At 35.8% G+C, this 21,807-nt stretch overlaps 1 protein-coding gene across 4 annotated transcripts in view; it reads left to right on the top strand.

The window, feature by feature from the left end:
• The window catches only part of RECK (reversion inducing cysteine rich protein with kazal motifs), a 71,570-nt gene that overhangs the window by 23,132 nt on the left and 26,631 nt on the right, over nucleotides 1-21,807 (top strand). For 2 of the 4 annotated variants that reach the window (XM_069474427.1, XM_069474428.1), the window contains exons 7-9: nucleotides 13,790-13,823; nucleotides 16,003-16,200; nucleotides 18,386-18,653. In XM_069474427.1, the coding sequence (XP_069330528.1) occupies nucleotides 13,790-13,823; nucleotides 16,003-16,200; nucleotides 18,386-18,653 (500 nt within the window). Of the gene's footprint in view, nucleotides 1-757; nucleotides 860-13,789; nucleotides 13,824-16,002; nucleotides 16,201-16,942; nucleotides 17,041-18,385; nucleotides 18,654-21,807 lie in introns of those variants that run through there. The other 2 variants (XM_069474429.1, XM_069474430.1) reach the window with 2 other exon arrangements.

Raw genomic sequence — 21,807 nt, forward strand, 5'->3', positions numbered from 1 at the left:
CTAATATGAATAGTTTCAAACTTTCCTAGCATCTTGCATTTGGGTGAAAAAAAAAACACTAGGTTACAAAGGCTATATTAAATCAGAAGGACTCTTGTCTCCCAATGGTGGGATTTCAACCACTGTGGTGTCTAGATGGGGCAGATATTAAGGCAGATGTGCAGGAGGTATTTTATTTCACACCATGCAAATATGTGCAGAAGAGAGTCCCCGAAGTGAAAACATTCCTCATTGGGGCTACTTTGTTCATTTTCTAGAACTCCATTGTTAAATGTGACAGTATTGTTGTTTTTCATAGTGTAAGGCCATGTAATTAAGAATATTTAAGTGCATATGCCTCATTCATCATTTTTATATATAAACATTGGGATTCCTATTGCTGTTTTCTTGGAGATGAAACAATAATTCTCTCTTAACTGCTTCTAGATTATAGTTCTTATTTTTTTTTCTTTTCTCAAAGCCTATAATTATATCTCTTGATTAACATTTTTATACTAAAGAGTCTTATTTATCTTTTGTCCCTTTGTACTGTTTGCTAAGTTATATCTGTTCCTCTGAAGGCAAATTTCCAAATTAATAGCAGCTCTCCTCTGTTCTTATTGAAAGGATCCTTGCTACAAAGAAGTAAAAGATTTCTTTGTTTTTTTCTTATCTCTTTACCTTTGAAATGACCAGTTTTAGTTTCTCTTGAACAAAGTGGCTAACTGTGACAATTCTTTTCTCCCACATGATGTCTGACACTGTCTGTCTTCTATAGCCTGTCCTCCATTATTTTAGTGTGCTTCCTTCTCTTGTCTGGATTTCTGCATTGCCCTAGGAAGTCTGCCAGTATGTGTTGATGAAGGACGGGACAGGAAAGGTAAGAGAGACAAACACTGTCCTATGATAGAAATACTAAGAATAGTTTTTTCCCAGTTTATCCTCCTTTGTTTGGCCTAGAATTAAGCAACCATTTTCCAAATTTCTACATGCCACGAGGGTTCTTTTATTTTTATATTAAAAGCCAACCCTCAAATTATTTGAGATAATTTGAGACTCAGTTTGATTTCTTATTACTTAGAAATACAGGTAAGAGCAAAAAGTTAATGTAAGCAAAAAGTTCTGCATTATAATCCCCAAATAACAGTCACTGTCATGATTATTGAAGTCTAGTCTAGAGATAAACTTTTTTATAAAGTGAATTGGGTAAATTTGGTGTAATGCAGCCTATTTTAACTGGATTGATTTTTTATCAACATCAGAACAATTTATAAAACTAGGCTTTTAGTATCTTTTCCTTAACACTGGAGTGGTCCCTGGGGTGAATTTCTAGATGTGTAAGCCATTTCTTTAGGCTTACAATTTTAGAGGTAGTATTTACCCTGAAGAGTGGTTTTGTAGTTTGATTTGAGTTTCAGAGAGTAGGTAATTACATTTGGAAGAGCTAATGTTTATTTTTATTGGTAAACTGCTACAGAATTGCTTTTGAGGGGATTTGGTAAAAAATTTACTTAAATGAATAAAGTTTAAGAATTATAATACCATTTAAGATTCTGTTTTGTTCCAGCCAACCTAAGATAAACCAGTTAAATGTAAAGCATTCTTTCATCTGAATTATAGAGTCTGGTTTATTTCTTATGCAAACCTAAAAGGATTTTTTGAATACTGAGAAGAGTTTTATATATTAGAAAGAACACAAACTTTGGAATCAGACTTAGGTTAGAATTCTAGGTAAGCTACTTATAGCTTAACTCCAAATATTAAAGAATTATATCAAATTGAGTCAAACTAATTAAAATATTTACTGCATCCACAAGGGATCAGGGAACAGAAAGCAGAGCAAGCATGTTGGGAGTTATCAGGGAAAACTTTGAAAATGAAAGAGGCATGAAAGGATTGGTATAATTCGGGTAATAAGACCATGCATCAAATACACGTGGCTTATGTAGGGAGAAAAGAAAAGACAGACCTATTTTGGCTAAGAATCTGTGCTTGGATAGGCAAAGTAGGACCAAATCCTGGAAAGATAACATTTGGAGGCTCAACCCATTATTAAGTAGAGGGTAATGATGAAGATTTCTTTAAGAGGAGACCAATATATTATAACAAATAACAAAGCCAATATTTTAGGAAGTGTAAACTCTTAATTGTGTGCAGGCTAAGTTTTAGATCCCCGCAGCCCCTCTAGCTTAGCTAAAAAGACATCATAAGGCCCAGAATTAGGATGATAGCAATAGAATCAAGTATTCAAGAATAAATCAGAGATTTGAAGGCAGAATTCATCAACAGGATTTGTTATGATGGATTGAATATAGGAGATGATGTTTAGGGAGATAGAAGAAACAATCCTAACCACTTAAGTGTAGTTTCCTAGCATACATTTACTATTCTCATATGATTGAAGATACTCTTTAGAACTTCTCTTTCTGGTAATAGGGCAGACTTGGTACCTGGACCAATCCTCCAGGTGTAAATAATTTAAAATGCTGGATTAATTTGCTAGAAAGAAAATATGGAATGCTCAAGCCAAACACTAGATGAAGGTAGGAATGCAGAGAAGTAAGAGTACTGAGGAAGGCATTAGCCTTGAGAGCATTTGCCGAATCAATTTTCATAGCTTTGTAGCTTCATGGGACTCGGAAGTCAGGAGACAAATCCTTGGTTCTGATTGAAGGTGGAAGATCTAGTTGAAGTCCCCTCCCCTTTCCACCAATAAATTTGGGATTCCAAAGGGACTATACCCTCAGTATTAGGGTGACTGAGAAATAAGCTCATCTCCCTTTTCAGGGGACTGCAAGGAAAATTGCCTCTCTCAAACCTTAATGTTGTCTCCATTTAAAATTCATAGCTATAAGAAGGCCTTGGCTTGAGTTTGTAGCCCAGATTTATACCAAGTGAATGTTTATAAAACCTCAAGCTGACAATTTATTTAAAGTGGTTTTGAAATGGTAGTGGTCCTTGGGTGCCTGAGAAAAGGTGATGCAGATATTCTCTGCAGGAACTGATCTTTGTTCTGGCCCTCTTAGGATTTCCACAGAAAAAGTTCAAAGAAAAATAAGCAGATCACAGAAAACAAATCACAAAACTCACCAGAAAACAAGATTCATCAAATAAGAGCCAGTAGGAATAATGATGAACAGAATCAGACCTGAAGATACTTCAGATACAGAAATTTTTCAGATGCAGATTATAAAATGTTCAATATGTTTGAGAAATGAAAGTCTTAAAAATATGAAGAGCAACATATTTGAAGAAGAACCAAAGAGAATTTCCAGAAGAGAAAAGTGTAATAGTTGAAATAAAAACATGATAGGTATTTAGCAGATTAGATGCAATAAAGAAAGTTAGTGAATTAGAAGGTAGAAATGAAGAAATTATATGGAAAGCAGCATAGAGGGACATAAGGCCAAAAGAGAGTTTAAGAGACTTGAAGGATAGAGTTAGAAAGTCTCCTAATTGGAATACTAAAAGAAAAAGAAATAATTTGGGCAGAGGCAGTGTTTAAAGAAGCCCTACATATCCCCAGCAGGATAAAAAGAAAAAAAAAAAAAATCCATATATTACAGACACACACCATAGCCAAAGATCTTAAAAGCAGTCAGATAAAAAAAAAGAAGTCAAAGAAGAACAACAGCTGATTTCCCAGTACCAACAGAGGAAGTCAGAAGACAGTAGAAGGATTCCTAAACAGTTCTGAAAGAAAATAACTATCAACCTAGAATATCAACTATCCAGAAAAAATATTTTTCAAGAAAGAAGGTAAGATTGAGATCTTTCCAGACAACAAAAACAGAATTGCCATTGCTGGACCTTCCTTTAGAGAAAGGAAGTTCTGAAAGATAACTTCAGACAGAAAATTATTTGAGATGCAAAAGGGAATATGAAAATAGAACGAAAGTAAAAACACTCAGATTGTATAAAACAATAATAATAATGTATTGTTGAATTTTTAAAAGAGAATTAAAGTACAGCAACAATAGTATGTACATTGGGAAGGAGGTTTGAAGAAATTGAAGCTTATTAAGTGTTAGGACCTTTTAATGTAAAGACTTATATCTCAGAAGTGGTTAGGAATTCAGGACTAAAGATGAGGAGAGCTATCATACCCACAGAAAACCTTGAAATAACCCTTGAACCTTGAGAGTGAATGAAAGCTCCATGAAAGAGAAAGTGTAGAAAAAATAGAGAGCTAGGTTTTGAAAATTGCTTCTTTAGGGAATTGGAAAAGAAGGAGCCAGATACTGATCTGACATTTCAGATAAGTGTTCAGAATAGAATGAGAAGTTCCAAATAAGAGAATGTCTATCACTGGAAATGTTCAAGTAATGACTTACTGAATTCACATATTACGAAGGGGATTTTTGCGATAGACAGGAAATTTGACTGACGATCTCCCTTCCAATTCTGCAGTTCCCTTATTCTGACCAATACATGAGAAAGAGTATAACCTTCAGTACTTAAGAATACTTCTTTGAGAATCACACTTGTTTAGGGGTCACCAAGCCCTGGTCTCTCTCTAGAAGCTACCAAAATCAACTATTAGCTTAACTCCTTCATGGACATGCTCAGGTGTCATGGACATGCTCAATTGTAGGTTCTCCGTGCATTTTCACAGGCTTAGTCCTTGGCCTACCTAGAAGTATTGGTTAGGCCACATGGGGTTTGTGGATGTATGATGCTAGAGCCAAGAATGATATTCAAAACATTCAACAGCTGGAATACCATAGGCACCAATAACCAGAACAGATAGATGCTGGCTATAAACTATAGGTACAGTCATATTTGTGCACATTGGCTGTTTAGAACTAAAGTAAGAATGAGTTCATGTTGAACTTGAGTTGTGAGAAATATAGTGTAGATTCTTTTTGCATTGTCTTTGTCCACAAGTTGGCTGTGAACATTTTCTTCTAGCCACCAAAATAATGATTTTTTAAAACAAATTTTGGTCGTTGATAGTTACTTTCTTCCTTGAATGTCAGAATAAGTATCATTAAGATGATGTGAGGCTGGTGAATTTCCAGAGATCTGGCAATGGCTGTAAAGTGATGAGATAAATTTTAGTTTGGGATTCATAAATCCATTTCATACCTTTAACATCAAATCTTACCTGCCATTCGCTTAACGTAATGACTATAAATACACCTTTCCATTTGCTGCATGAGCCACAGAAATACAATGCTACAAATTTACCATCACATTTTTACATTTTTTACTTGTTTCTTTCATAGCTTCTTCTCTGAGCTTTCCTTTATATTCTTTTCAGAAATATCATTTTCATGTCTCTCCTTTCTTTCCTAGCTTTCTTCAGACTGGTTATTTGATGTTATTTCATTAAGTAAGGTGAGAAACTATGAAGGAAAGTTATAGGAGGTATTTTTGTGAGGAGTTAACTTTTTTTTTAGTCTTCAAGCAGTTAAGTTTTATACTAAACAGTTGCTAATACAACTAAAATATTGTTCTGCCATGGGGTTTTGGTTCTGAGAGAAGGCTAAGATAAAATTAAGGCTCTGAGGATATTAAAAAAAGCTCTTAGAACCACAAAAACAAAGACAATTGGCCTCGTGAGTTCCACACTTGGTCCTATCAAGCACCACCTGTCAATCACAGCTAAGTGCATAGGAGAAGGGTGCAAGTATATGTTAAATTTTATTTTTTGGATATCCACATGGTTCAAAATTCAAAATGGTATACAATAAAGTCTCTTTCCCATCTCTTATACCACAACCACCCAGTTCTTAAAATTACTAGAGGTATTTTCTGCATATAAAAGTAAATATGTATATATAGTCCTCCTTCACCCCCTTTTACCACAGATGATAGCTTACCATACACTTTGTTCTGCTCCTGGATGCCAGTATTTGGTATATATTTATGTATATCTACACAGGCTATACAGTGTATCCTTGGGAAATGTCACAATAAAATGTTCTGTTCAAAGATTTTCATATATCAATTAATTTTATTTTGTTCCTTTTTCTCTCAAATTAACCTTTATTCTAGATTTACTACCAGAAGCATTAAAGGAAAGGGGATGAAAAAAATAGCCCAATTTAGAGATAAGAGGGCCAGGGATGTCAGGACCAGCAGGATTCTCTGGACAACTAGAGACCTAAGCATCAATATGATTGGATCTGTGCTGCCATGGTTCTAAGAATAGAGGAGACCATCTGGTAGGGCAGATGACAGCCTAGGCTGTGGACAATTGCGTTGTTCCTCACCTAGTCAGCTTTTGGGGATTTTAACAAAAAGAATTATGTGGTACTTTGCCCCAGCAAAGCCTTTGAGACCTAAATGTAAAGTGTCTTTAAGGTAATACTAAGGAAACGCCCAAGAATTGTCAGGATATAGTAAATAGAAGACTGTGAATGGGAGGCTTTGTAAATGGTAAAATGTTATACAGGTATACTGTGTTGGAGTAAATTTGAGCCGTTACCTGCAGCTGATGAGCTCCAAAAAGAGCGAAACCTATTAGGTCCTGCAGTACTGGCTTAAGATAGCATAAAACCTTGATTACATTCCACTTGTATGTTGTTTTGTTTTGTCATATTTGTATTGTAATTTGGGGAGGGGAATAACTGCTATTTAGTCTCCTTGCTACTGGTGAATTTCCTTTCTAATTCATTCTCAGAAGTCACCTGAATGAGATCATCCCGAAAGGAAAATCTGCTCAAGTTGGATTAGATTGTGACCTGATATAATCTTAAGTGGCCATGGTTTTCCCCATAGGCAATCTTATCTACTGTCATAGCTTTAATTTTCCCTGTATGATGATAACCTCAGAATCTTCTTTGTTAACCTCTTTTTCTGAGCTCCTGAACTAGTATTATGTATATGTAATTCTTTTTTTTTTTTTGAAATAAGGTCTGTTTCTGTTGTCCAAGCTAGAGTGCACTGGCATCATCATAGCTCACTGCAACCTCAAACTCCTGGGCTCAAGGGATCCTCCCACCTCAGCCTCCTGAGTAGCTGGGACTACAGGCACACCCCACCACACCTGGCTAATTATTTTGTTTTTTTGTAGTGACAGGGTCTTGCTATGTTGCTCAGGCTGGGGGTACGTGTACTTTTAATGTTCCATTGGAACAACAACCATATAAACCATTTAATTGATTTCATATCAACCAAATTGATTATTACTTTTCCTACCTTTTCTACCTCCCCTTCCCTTCACCTTGCCCTTACATAATACTGTACACACACACATATACCCCCAAACAAAAACTTATCATTGTTCTTACATTTCTTGCTCATTTATACCAGTATAGTCCTCCCAGACACATAAATTAAATGCCTAAGATGCATTGTCTACTTTTTCCTCTTTTCTCATCACTTTCCACAAATTACTGGCTATCAAGCCCCAAAGATTTGCCTCTAAATATATTTTATATCCGTCTCCTTTCCAGATCCTCAGAGATTGCCCTAGCCTCAGGCCTTTGTACCACTTTTCTGGACTAATGCAATAGCCTCCAAACTAGCTTTCCTATGTCTAATTTCTCCTCTTATCTACTACCTCTACTTCTCCTAGAGTGATCTTTTTAAAGACCAAATTTGATCACATCACTTCTTTCCTTAAATCCTTCAATTGCTCCCCTGTAGGGTACAGTTCATGCCCCTCAGCCTGGTATCCCAAGCGTTTCTCAATCTAGCTCCTGGCTCTTTCCTCCTTTACTCTTCAGCAGCATGCTACTTGTAATTTCCCAGACTGACCATTTTGTTTTGTTAGTTGTGCAACCTGTTCTACCTGGAATTCCCTCTTCCTGAATCTATCCTGACACTCTCCCATTGAGTAGTGTATTGGAGCTGGCATCTACCAGCTAAGGAGTACAGATTCTTAAATATTCAGGAATTTTGCAAGCCGGTTTATAACTTGAAGTCAGCCATGGGTGGGGGTATTTATACTATGAACATCAGCAAATATTAATACTACAAATCAAGACTCAAGAAAGCTAGTCCCAGTATACCACTACTCCTATCCAACTGGCAACCTTTGCCTTAAATTCTGGTTTTTTTTTTTTGTTTTTTTTTTTTTTGAGACAGAGTCTCACTCTGTTGCCCAGGCTAGAGTGAGTGCCGTGGCGTCAGCCTAGCTCACAGCAACCTCAAACTCCTGGGCTCAAGCGATCCTCCTGTCTCAGCCTCCCGAGTAGCTGGGACTACAGGCATGCACCACCATGCCCGGCCAATTTTTTCTATATATATTTTTAGCTGTCCATATAATTTCTTTCTATTTTTAGAGGTGGGGTCTCGCTCTTGCTCAGGCTGGTCTCGAACTCCTGAGCTCAAACGATCCGCCCACCTCGGCCTCCCAGAGAGCTAGGATTACAGGCGTGAGCCACCGCGCCCGGCCTAAATTCTGGTTTAGACCATACCTCGTTGAAACCTTTCTTGCCTATCTCTTTCCTCCACACACATAAAATTGATTGCTACTTCTAAACCTTTGACATGCTTTATTATAGTATTTGTCACCCTATAGTGTAACTCTAGTTTTACATGTCTCTTTTTAATAATAACCTCTGAGTTGCTGGGGCAGAGTCCATACAGTTGTCTTTGTGTCTGTCATTCATTCTCTCAGCATTCATTGAATTGATAATGCCCTGAACCAGTATACTTAATGTGTGTCAGGCACTGTTCTCAGGATACAAAGATGAAAAGATTTAGCCACTATCTACAAGAAGCTCATAGTCTAGTCCATAGGAAGAGAGAAATTCAAATAATCCATTACAATACAGTGAGACAAGTACATTGCTAGAAGTCTGTTTAAGACACATTGGAGCCTGAAGGAAAAAACCCTGCCCAGGGAAATGGGGAAGTCTTCATAGAGCAGGTAAGACATAAAGGATGAACAGAAAGTTGTTGTCTTTAACTAGGTGCTACAGTCAGTACTTGTATAAATAGAATTTTTCCCGTTCTGGACAGCTGAATTTACAAGGTTCTTTTCTTCAGAGTAAATACCAGTTTTATGTGGAAACGCCATGTAAATATCTGTGAATTAGGCACTCTATGGATGAGTAGAGAAAGTTCTGAGTACTGTGTCTATTATCAATTATATCTATATCAATTATTATCTATTATACAATAATGTTGTATAGTAAACCATCCCAAAATCCATGGCCTAAAACAGTTAACAGATTATTATTTCCCACTAATGTAAGGGCTAGCTTGGCAGTTCTGCTCTGGCCAGGTTTAGCTGATTCCACATGGGTTCACTCATGCATCTGCAATCAGCTGGCAGGTCAGCCTGGTGCTGGCTGATTTAGGATGACCTTGGCTAAATTAGCTCAACTCTACTCCATATGTCTTTCCCATCCCTCTATCAGACTAGCTCAGGCATGTTTCCATGATGGTGGCAAGGGTCCAAGAGAGGAAGTGGAAACATAAAAGTGTATATTCAGGTAACTGCTTGCTTCAAGCTTGCTAACGTCCACTAGGCCAAGCAAGTCACATGCCTAAGTCCAGAATTAGTGTGAAAGAAATAGATAACAAGGAAATGTGAAAAATTGGGGCCATTACTGCCGTTAGTCCACCACAAGCATATATTCTGTGCTAGGCTCTCTTCTAGACCTTCTGTTACTCTGCAGATGTTACTTGCAAGTGAATTTACTTCCAGCTGGTTGGATGTTCTGGGTGACAATGAGCAAATTTCTTTGAGCAATCTAGACCTATAAATCTCATTTCAGTTTTGGGTGTTCATTTTTATCCAACTATTGAAATGATATTTATCATTTGGGAGGCTGAAGAAATTAAAGAATCATTTATTTAGTGATATCCAGGCCATGATACTAAGCTCCTTTACATATTCTAGTCATCTATACTTTTTGAGAGTCATAGTGTCTACAAGGAAAAAAATACCTTGTAGAGGTTTAGAAACATGTATGTTTTTAAGGGTCAATTATTTAACCTCTCCAACTTAGTATTTGATAAGCTGGATTCCTCATATGAAGTGCAGAAGTTCAAACTGGAAGAAATTTCAACCCATCTGTGAAAAGCCAACAGACTTGTATTTATTGAGGCCTTAAGAACAGCATAGCCCCTTTACTTTTTTCCTTCCTTCCTTCCTTCCTTCCTTCCTTCCTTCCTTCCTTCCTTCCTTCTTTCCTTCTTTTATTTTTACTAAAAAATATTATAGGGGTACAAATGTTTTTGGTTACATGGTTCGCTTTTGTTATGTTTGAGTCAGGGTTATAAATGTGCCCATCGCCCAGATAGTGTTCATTGTACCCATTAGGTAGGTTTTCGCCCATCCCCTCCCTCTTGCCTGATTTCCACTGAGTTTTACTTCCCTCTGCCCATGTGTACTCATCAGTTAGTTCCAATTTAATAATGAGTATATGTGGTGTTTGTTTTTCCATTCTTGAGATACTTCACTTAGGATAATGGTCTCCAGTTCCATCCAAACTGTTGCAAAAGGCCTTGATTCATCCTTCTTCATGGCTGAGTAGTAGCCCATAGTGTACGTGTACCACATTTTGTTAATCCACTCATGAATTGATGGGCACTTGGGTTGATTCCACATCTTTGCAATTGTGAACTGTGCTGCCATAAACATTAGAGTGCAGGTGTCTTTTTGCTAAAATGACTTCTTTTCCTTTGGGTAAATACCTAGTAGTGGGATTGCTGGATCCAATGGAACTTTTAGTTCTTTGAGGAATCTCCATACTGTTTTCCATAGACGCTATACTAATTTACAGTCCCACCAACAGTGTGTAAGCGTTCCTTTCTCTCTGCAGCCATGCCAGCATCTACTGTTTTGGAACTTTTTAATAAAAGCCAATTCTAACTGGGGCAAGGCGATATCTCATTGTGATTTTAATTTGCATTTCCCTGATGACTAGTGATGTTGAGCATTTTTTCATATGTTTATTGGCCGTTTATCTGTCTTCCTTTGAAAAGCTTTTGTTCATGTCTTTTGCCCATTTTTTAATGGGGTTGTTTGGTTTTTGTTTTTGTTTTTTTGCCAATTTGCTCAAGTTCTTTGTAGATTCTGGTTATTAGCCCTTTATTGTATATATAGCTTGTGAATATTTTCTCTCATTCTATAGGTTGTCTATTTGCTCTGTTGATTATCTCCTTGTCTGTGCAGAAGCTTTTAAATTTAATCAAATCCCATTTATCTGTTTTTATTGTTGCTGTGATTGCCATTGGGGTCTTCTTCATAAATTCTTTGCCTAGGCCAATACCTAGAAGAGTTTTTCCAACATTTTCTTCTAGCATTCTTATGGTTTCATGCCTTACATTTAAGTCTTTTATCCATCTTGAATTAATTTTTGTGACTAGTGAGAGATATGGATCCTGTTTCATTCTTCTGCATGTGGCTATCCAATTCTCCCAGCACCATTTATTGAATGGGGCTTCTTTTCTCCAGTGTATATTGTTGTCTGTATTGCCACAGATTGGTTGGTTGTATGTGGATGGTTTTATATCTGGGTTCTCTGCTTTTTGTCTCATTGGTCTATGTCTCTATTTTAGTGCCAATACCATGCTGTTTTGGTTATTATGGCCTTGTATAATAGTTTGAAGTCTGGTAATGTGATGCCTCCATGTTTGTTCTTTTTGCTTAAGATTGCTTTGGCTATTTGAGCTCTTTTCTGGTTCCAAACGAAGTGTAGAATTATACTTTCTAGATCTGTAAAATATGACGATGGTATTTTGATGGAAATTGCATTGAATCTGTAAATCACTTTGGGTAGTATGAGCATTTTAACAATGTTGATTCTACCAATCCATGATCATGATATGTTTTTCCATTTGTTTGTGTCATCTGTGATTTCTTTCCTCAGTGTGTTGTAGTTTTGTTTGTAGAGATCTTTCACCTGCTTGGTTAAGTATATTCCTAGGTATTTTCTTTGTGGCTATTGTGAATGGTTTTGAGTCTTTAGTTTGACTCTCAGCTTGACTGTTATTGATATGTAGGAATGCTACTGATTTGTGTACATTGATTTTGTAACCTGAGACTTTGCTGAATTTATTTATCAATTCCAGGAGTCTGTTGGTGAAGTCTTTGGAGTTTTCTAGTTATAAGATCAGATTGTTAGCAAAAAGTGGTAGTTTGACCTCTTCTTTCCTGATTTGGATACCCTTTATTTCTTTCTCTTGCCTGATTGTTCTGTCTAGGGCTTCCAGCACTATGTTCAATAGAAGTGGTGACAGTGGGCACCCTTGTCTTGTTCCAGTTCTTAGTGGGAATGCTTTCAACTTTTCCCCATTCAGTATGATGTTGGCTGTGGGTTTGTCATATATGGTTTTTATAATTTTGAGATCTGTTCCTTCTATGCCTTGTTTGTTGAGGGTTTTTATCATGAAAGGGTGCTGGATTTTGTTGAATGCTTTTTCTGCACCTATTGAGATGATCATATGGTCTCTATTTTTTGCTTCTGTTTATGTGGTAAATCACATTTATTGGCTTACACACATTGAACCATCCTTGCATCCCTGGGATGAAGCCCACTTGGTCATGGCAGATTATTTTTTTTGATGTGCTATTGAATTTGGTTTGCTAGTATTTTGTTGAGGGTTTTTGCATTTATATTCATAAGAGATATTGGTCTGTAGTTTTCTTTTTTTGTTGTGTCTTTTCCTGGCTTTGGTATTAAGGTGATACAGGCTTTGTAGAATGAGTTGGGGAGGATTCCATTCTTCTCGATGTTATGGAATAATCTCTGCAGTATGGGTACCAGCTCTTTGTAGATCTGGTAAAATTCAGCTGTGAATCCATCTGGTCCAGGGCTTTGTTGTTGTTGTTGTTGTTGGAAGCTTTTTTTATTACTGCTTCAATCTCATTGCTCATTATTGGTCTGCTCAGGAGTTCTATTTCTTCCAGATTGAGTCTTGGGAGGTAGTGTGTTTCCACTAAGCCAAAATCATCTCAATTCAACAATAAGGATATATTTGATTTCCTTCCACATTTTATTTATGCCCATATTATTTCTTTTAAGAATTCATTCTCATCCAATTGTGACTGATATTAATCATAGCTGACAAACCCTGAATATCCAAATGGGCTTTATTCAAGAAGTTTTAAAAGTTTTTCATTTTTGTCTTATTTTTGCTTCTTATTTTCTATACATACAGGGTGGTGTTTTCTGAACAAAATCTAAAAGCTCTAGAAACACTAATTATAGTCTCAGACTCTGCTTTTGACTTCCACTGTGACCTGTGGCAGGTCTCTTTCCCTTCCTGAAGAAACGGTTTTCCATCTATAAAATGGTAGGGAGATTCCTAAACTCTGGTACCAAGATGGCTACATAAGTACCATCTTTGAAGCCTGCTTAAAATTTAGGTTTCTGTGCCCTATCCCCAGATTTTGATTCTGTAATCTAGGGTAAGGCCTGGAAAGCCCAGGTGATTCTAGTGCATGATCATATTTGCGAAGAATTAGAGATGATCTCTAAAGTCCTTTCAACTCTACAATGCTATGGATCTATGAAATATTTAATATGTATTTCCCTAAAAGTCCTTTATTAGATTTTTCTGCAAAGTTTTTTATATCCTGCAAGAAATAATTAAGATTAACACATTGAAGCACCCCCAACCCCCAATACACACACATTGATACAGCTTTACATAAACTTGCTTTACTATAACGTGATCAGTTTATGGCTCTGAGAGATCATCTTTATCCCTAGTATGTGTTGGAAGATGGTTTCCTTTTTTACCAGGATGTCATTTCATAGCTTATATGTTTTCAGTTTTGAACATAGAGAAGAATTTAATAGTTTGATATCCTGATTTTCATGTAACCATAAAGTGGAATAAAATTAGAAATTCTGTCTGGTTGTTAATTTCTGTCTATTTATTTTTCTTTAATTTACAGAATGCTCTTTTCAGTTGCATTAGCAGAAATGAAAGTAAGTATATTGTCAATGGTTGTACAAGCAGTCCAAAGGGCAAAACACAATTCACAGGCCATGATTCACTGTTATAAATATTGCCAAGACCCTGGCATTATAACTTAGGCTGTTAGTAAGCCATCTGAAAGAATGTACACAGCAGGATTCTGATACACTCTTTCCTCTGGTGTGTTCAGGTCATTCGTGTATTGTAACAGTTCTCATGTCCTAATTTTAGGTTAACAGAGAAGATACTAGAGCTAGATGTGAGGATGACCATGACCCAATAAATAGGACCACCACTTTCAGAAGTTAAGCACACCCATATTATATAATGTAACACTTACCAAGGGCTGCCTCTCAGTTTTTTTCAGCAGATATTGATTGATTACTTTCTCAGTGTGGTGCAGACACACATCTGTGGAGGACACAACCTGTACACAAAGAATTCTGATGTGGTAGGATATGAGATAGCATCACTGATAAAGTATGGCAGGAGTTCAGAGAAAGGAGGGATCACTCTTGCAGGGATACTTAGAGGTGACTTCATGGAGTTGGTCACTGAGCTGGGCCCTGAAGGATGGACAAGATGTGAACAGTGGAGACTGGAGGATGGGCATTCCAGGTGAAGGGAATAGTGAGAGCAGTTAGAGAAGGGAAAACACATCTAAGAAACAAGAGTTGTTTAGATTAGCTTGGCAGGGGATATATTGAAGAATAATATGAAACATTAGCTCTCTATACTTTATCTTCTATCCTTTCTAACTGGGTCTTTAGTCTCTAGCATGTAATCTTACGTTCTCCCACACTGGTGAGGAAGCCAGCCTAATGAAGGAATCAGAAGATAGGCATCTTGTCCTATTCCTACTTGCCTATTCTTATATGTCTTCACCATTCCCCACCACCAATCCCTATTAAGGTTTACAGTGATAAATATAGCCAGTAATAATTGTTCTTTGTTATAAAAATGAAATCTTCGGCAATAGACTTAGTAAACTTGATAGTAATTGCATGTCAAAAACAGGTGACACAATAAGTATGGAACAATTTCCTGGCCCAGGAAGTTGAGGCTTGTTCTATATCAGTTAGTTCATGCCTAGTTCAGTTAATTTGTATATGACTTTATCATTACCATTGTCATTGTCATTATTTCTGGAAGTCACCTGAATTCCCTGTTCATTGATCTATGGAATTCACCAGAAACCTGATTCTGGTTCCTCCATACCCATCTCAAATAATTAATTATCAGGGATTTCCTACCTGCCTTTCTCCTGCCATACCTCTACCCTTGTTCCCCTCAGCTTCCCAAAGACTCCCTTAAACTCCTGTGAGGGTCTCCCCATCATAAATCTTCTCCATCATAAATCCCACATCTCCACCCCCAGCCACTCATCTAGCTTTCCCATGATACCTTAAATGGCAGCCCATTGATTTTGTTAAAATACAAAATCCAGAGTCATGTTTGTTTCAAATATATTTTACTTTTCAGTATTAAAGCAGGTCATATCAATCGTGAGGTGAAGGCTATCTCAATTTAGGCATATTCATACAGATAGATGTTCAAACTGCATAGAACTTTTGGGATTTTGTTTTAAGATCTACCAGTATATAATTGTCAAATTTACTAAATGATCCTGCTACCTACTTAGTTTCTACTGGTTCTGTTTTATAAATGTGAGGCGTTTGATTTTAGGTTTGTTTTGCTTTGCTTTGCTTTGCTTTGTTTATGCACCTAACAAGTCTAACATGGAAGGAGGCTGTGTCAGTGGTTCTCAACACGGGCACTCTTGGCATTTTAGGAGATAGTTTGGTTGGGTGAGACTGTTCCATGCATTGCAAGACATTTTAGCAGCCCTGACCCCCATGCACTAAATGCCAACAATAGTCCCCAAGTCATCATGACAACCAGAAATACTTCCAGCCAGATCCAAACTCTTCTGGGGGGGTGGTACTACTTCTGTGGAGAACCACTGGACTATAGACTATAAGTTGATGAATAATGACTTTCTTATACTAATGATCATTTGAATGTCCCCATGACTATGCCACAGAAGTGCTGATTTTAAGGGCTTTTCTTAATACGGCATGGTTTTATATCTCAAGTTTAGAAAGACATATTGTTCCATCATTATAATGATGATTTAATGTTAACAAAAACCTGTTTTCATTTCAATGTCCTTTCTTTTTTTCCGCATAGTGGGTTCAGTTTGTTGCAGTTATGCAGGTCATCATACAAACTGTCGAGAATACTGTCAAGCTATTTTTCGAACAGACTCTTCTCCTGGTCCGTCGCAGATCAAAGCAGTGGAAAATTATTGTGCCTCTATTAGTCCACAGTTAATACACTGTGTGAACAATTATACCCAGTCTTATCCAATGAGGAACCCGACTGATAGTAAGTAAAACGGAAATATCCCTCTCATTTCAGTCTTTGGTCCAATGGTTTGTATCTATGTTCTGGTAGATATCTGCAGTCCGGGTCATTTGGGGAATACCAGAATTCCTTTGGTATTTAGACTTGGCAAATTGAACATTATTGTCACAGCTATAAAGTGCCAAGAGAAATGGAACTATAGAGAGTATGAGGAAACAGGAATTCTCTTTCCTGAGCATGAGAGAGTTCATTGGTATGGATATTTTGTTGGAGAAAGCTGGGTAAAGACCATTAGAATTTCAAATTACCATAACTTTTAATCTAGCAGTTCCATTTCTCATAATTTATCTTGCAAGAAAACTTATACAAATTTTTAAAAATATATTGTTTATATAACATACAAAGGATGTTCACTACAACATTGGCATAACAGAGAAAAATTAGAAATAATCCAAACATACATCAATAGGGTATTGATTAAAATTGATTAAATAAATTATGATATCTCTATATTATAATAACAATTTACAACCAATAAAAAGAAAGGTATATGTTTATATAGAAAGAAATCCAAGATATATTAAGCAAAAACAAGTTATAGAACTAAAGGTATAGTGTGATACATTTTTAGTTATATACCTAATTGTTTCACTTTATATATTTCTATAATGTTTGAATTTTTACCAATGACCAGTTATTACTTTTGTAATTAAAAAATCATAAAGAATGAGAAGAGAGCCTGGTATATATTTTTTTAAATCAGAGACTCCTAATGAACCTGCACCTCTTGGGGGTTTTCAAAGCGTTAGCTTTGTACGTCCTGGAATCCATTTTCTTCAGTTAGATATGATCAGATTTTAGACAAGTGTCTGATTAACCAAACTGACAAAAGACTGACTTATAAGCCAGATGTCAATGTTTTGATTTGCACCGGGATATTAAAAGACTTGTTTTTATAACTCAAAAACAGTGCTGTGTGCCTTATTTGGCCATCATCTAAATCAGAACTCTAGTGCTTTTGACATTCTGTGATGTGACTCTGGTGAAAATCAGAGGATGAAGCCTTTGCCACAACCAACCTTCATTTGCTTTAAAGGCAGATCTGTGTTCCCTGACATTTAGGCTATACAAAGGTGCTGCTGGAGCTAAAGAGATAGAGCTCAAAAGAAAAGCAGAAAGGTTTTAAGGCTAGAAGAGCAACCATCTCTAATGTCTCTACTAATACAGAAGAATCTGGAAAAGAAAGCTACAGATGGATATGCCTGAATAGGTTTCTTCAAAAAGTCAAAGACATTTGAGAAAACTACTTTAAAGAAGCCTTTCTGAATTCTCTGGTCTGGTTGAAAAGTATTCTTTCATTTTCTGATTCTTTGTAGAAAATTAAAGGCAGAAGCAAACTGATATCTTGTCAGAGTTTGCTATTATATTAATATTATTTAAATTAAAACTTACATTAACCCAGCCTGAGCAAGAGCGAGACCCCACCTCTACTAAAAATAGAAAGAAATTATATGGACAGCTAAAAAATATATATAGAAAAAAATTAGCCGGGCATGGTGGCGCATGCCTGTAGTCCCAGCTACTCGGGAGGCTGAGACAGGAGGATCGCTTGAGCTCAGGAGTTTGAGGTTGCTGTGAGCTAGGCTGACGCCACGGCACTCACTCTAGCCTGGGCAACAGAGTGAGACTCTGTCTCAAAAAAAAAAAAAAAAAAAAAAACTTACATTAACATACACAAATATGTAAAGCTTTATGCTGTCCTAGACTGTGATGAAATATAGTGTTTGTGTTTGTTCTGTAAAATTAGTCATCTCTCTAATGTTGAGAACATAATCTCTTTTAGGCAGTTTCTAGCAGGAAATAATTCCAGTTTGATATATAATACCTTTTCCAGAAACATAAAATACCTTTTATGTGAGAATCTCTTAGGTATAGAATGGGCTTTCATTTTTGTAAGGACAGTGCTAGAGATCCCATGACTGGGGACAGTGGTGAATTCTGGTAATAGACACCTTGTCCAACTGTATCTCCTCACCTTTTTGCTAAACTGCAAAGTAATGGAGAGAAAATTTGGTAGGCCTTATATTCTGCAGATATTGCCATATAAGTAAGAGTAGTAATGGTTTCCACTACACTGCCACGTTCTCTTCTGAGCAGGGCATGGTATAAAACCAGCTAATTAAGACATTTATATTCTGAAATGTAGGTTTATATTGCTGTGACAGAGCTGAAGACCATGCTTGCCAAAATGCCTGCAAGAGAATTCTGATGTCTAAGAAAACAGAAATGGAAATTGTTGATGGCCTCATCGAGGGTTGTAAGACCCAACCTTTGCCTCAAGATCCTCTTTGGCAGTGTTTCCTTGAAAGTTCTCAATCTGTTCACCCTGGAGTCACTGTACACCCTCCTCCCTCTACAGGCCTTGATGGGGCTAAATTGCATTGCTGTTCTAAGGCAAACACTTCAACATGTAGGTCAGTATTTCATTTTCCTTTATTAAAATCGGTAGAAAATAGCATTTTAATTTATGACTTTAATACTAGCAAATATGTGTTATATTCTTGCATTGTGTAGGTTTAGAGTTTAGAAGATATAAAATTTTTCATTGTTTCATCTTGCAGATATTTCTTGAGCATTGTATAGTGTATACACAACATAGTTTTGTACATTGAGTGCTAACTAAAAGCACTGTGTTTCAGGGCATGGAAGATTAGCATTGCCAGGACAATAAATACCCAAAGATGATACAATATGAATTCTTTTTTTTGTTTTGTTTACTTATATATTTATTTTCACACAACTATAATTTTAATTCGAGTTGATCATTTTAATCATTACATTGTTCAGATTAGACACATATTTTACAACAGTATCTTAATAATAATTTAGCTTACTCCTTTCCCAAAGGAGGTAGACTCATTTGAAATATGTGAAGATTTTTAGAGTATTTCAAATAAGGATGAAAATTAGATGTGAGATCTTATTTAGAATTCTTCAATTGATTCATCAACAAAACCTCAAAATGCTGCATCTCAGAAATCATAACATTCATGATTTAAATGTATACCTTGATTTTTGTGGCCCTGCATTACTCAAAAAGCAATCTGGCTAGCACAGGAAATATGTTATTTCTATAAGTGATGTGTCTAGATAGCTAGAGCTTACATGTTTACAATCAAGACAAATTTTAAACTATATATAAAATATATAATTGTTATAAAATATGTGGCATGCCCCTCTGCCTTCTCAGCAGTGTGCACTGAACATGGCTGAAGATGTTATAGTTGACACAGATATAATTGTGATTATTTATTAAACTGTTGTTCTCTAACATTCTGATGCTATAAAAGATTATTAAAATATCTTTACTATTTCACTCTTAACTACCCTAATCTAGCCTGACATCATTATTTTACAATATGAATTCTGCCCTACCCTCATAGAGACAATTAAGTAAGCTTACAATTAGAAGATGTTTTGATCTGACATCTAAGGGATATTCTCTTTATTAAATTATGAAACTTTGTACTTAATCAACTTTTTGTTATATTGATGAATATAACCAAATTTTTGTTATACTAATGAATAATTGGGTTAGCACTTATAACCAAAGTTAGATAGCAGTGTATTGGCATTCATTTGAATGATACACTTAGGGATAAAAAATTAACAGTACAAATATAGGATAGAGGAAACATAATATAGAGACAAGATTAATGGAGATAACTAAGATCATAGTAGAACATAGGTGAAATAGAAGCTTGCTTTATTAGAAGTATTTTGGATAGAAAGGGACTACATGTTACTAGGATAACCTAAAATGAGTATGAGATACCAGGAGTAAAATAATCTTTCCTGTGGTTTCTAAATTAGATGGACCTTTAGCAAAAAATTGTGCCTGGAATAGCTCATCAAACTTTTGGTGAATATCAATCAAACTTTGGTAAATAAAAAAAAATATGAAAAATATTCAAAGAAAATTAACAGAAGAGCTTAAAGAGAAATTAAGTTGGCTATGGAAGTAAGGAAATTGGGGTGCTTATAGAAGGTCAAATGTATTTATGAGAGGGATGCTGAGTGGTTCTTTGAATGCCCACAAAAGAGTTTATGCCTACATAGAATCACTGGAGATTGGAATGGCTGTGTATTCCCAGAATAGCTTCAGTGAGAAACACAGTTTCCTCTCTTTTACCTTGATGTAGGGTTTTATGGTTTGATGAATGCTTTCATTTCTATCAGATTTGATTTTCATGATACCTTATGAGATAATTGGGTAAATTTGTGTAATTTTTGTTTTACATTTAAGAAAAACTCTGAGATGTTAATCTGGCCAAGGTAAATGCAGGTTGAACATCCCTAATCTGAAATCCAAAATCCAAAATCTAAAACTTTTTGAGTGCTGACATGATACCACGAGTGGAAAATTCCACACTCGACATCATATGACAGGTTGCAGTCAAAACATAGTCAAAACTTTATTTTATGCACAAAATTTTTAAAAAATATTATATAAAATTACATTCAGACTATGTATATAAGGTATATATGAAATATAAATGAATTTCATATTTAGACTTTGGGTCTCATCCTCAAGATATCTATCTCTTTAGGTATATGTAAAGATTCTCAAATCCAAAATAATCTGAAATTCAAAACACTTCTGGTCATGAGCATTTCAGATGAGGGATACTCAACCTGTATAGAAAGTTAAAGACTAGAGAAAGGACTGGTTTCCAGACCAAGGTACCTGATGTAACTCGGTCTCAGCTTCCTCATCCCCATAATGTATAAGCTCCATTGAAAGCAGGGACTTTGTCTGTTTTATTCACCACTGCATTTCCAGTGCTTCAAACAGGTCTTCACACAAAATAGGCACTCAGTAAACATTAGTAGAGTGAATGAACAAAAGTAAAGGAAAAGATACTCTCCTCGTGGGGTAATTCTAAGAGTCAAATAAAATGTGGAAAAAGTAGAGAATTTTACTCATGACTTTGTATATTTCAATAAAATATGAACTATGAAAACACTGTATAGTGAACATGTATTGCTTTTGTAAATAAAAAATTAAACTGATTAATGTGTGAAAGCACTTTGAAAATAGTAAAGATGTTTTAGCTATATACGCACATTTAAGTTGCTTTGTAATCATCTAGTACTAAAAATAATAATGTCATGTATTAACTACAATAGTATACAGAGGCTTAGGAATATCTTAAGGACTATAAGTGACTCTGGCATAATTTTCAGGGAGAAATTAATGAACCCTAAGTTTATAATGTTTCTTAAAAGAAGTCTCTAAAGATCATGTCACAGTTTTGCCTTCTGTGATTGTTTATAAATATAGGGGAATATATCTTTGTGGAAGTAAAACCATGTACTTTAAGTAAAGGTAAAAAAAGAAATCAGAAAGATACAGGAGGACATAATTGTGCCAAGAATTAAGGATGTACTAATATTATAATTAAACATTAAATTTAGCACTGAGATTTCTAGCAACCATGGCAAAAGGGGAAGAAATGGATGATAAAAAAAGACTTAACTGTTTTTCATGGAAAAAATCAGTTTTTCTGTCTCTGAATTCTAGGAGATAGTCATTTGTTTTTTTTCCCTCATTTATGTTCTGAAGTA

The sequence above is a fragment of the Eulemur rufifrons genome, chromosome 7, assembly GCF_041146395.1.
Source record: "Eulemur rufifrons isolate Redbay chromosome 7, OSU_ERuf_1, whole genome shotgun sequence".
In the NCBI taxonomy this organism is placed as follows: Eukaryota; Metazoa; Chordata; class Mammalia; order Primates; family Lemuridae; genus Eulemur; species Eulemur rufifrons.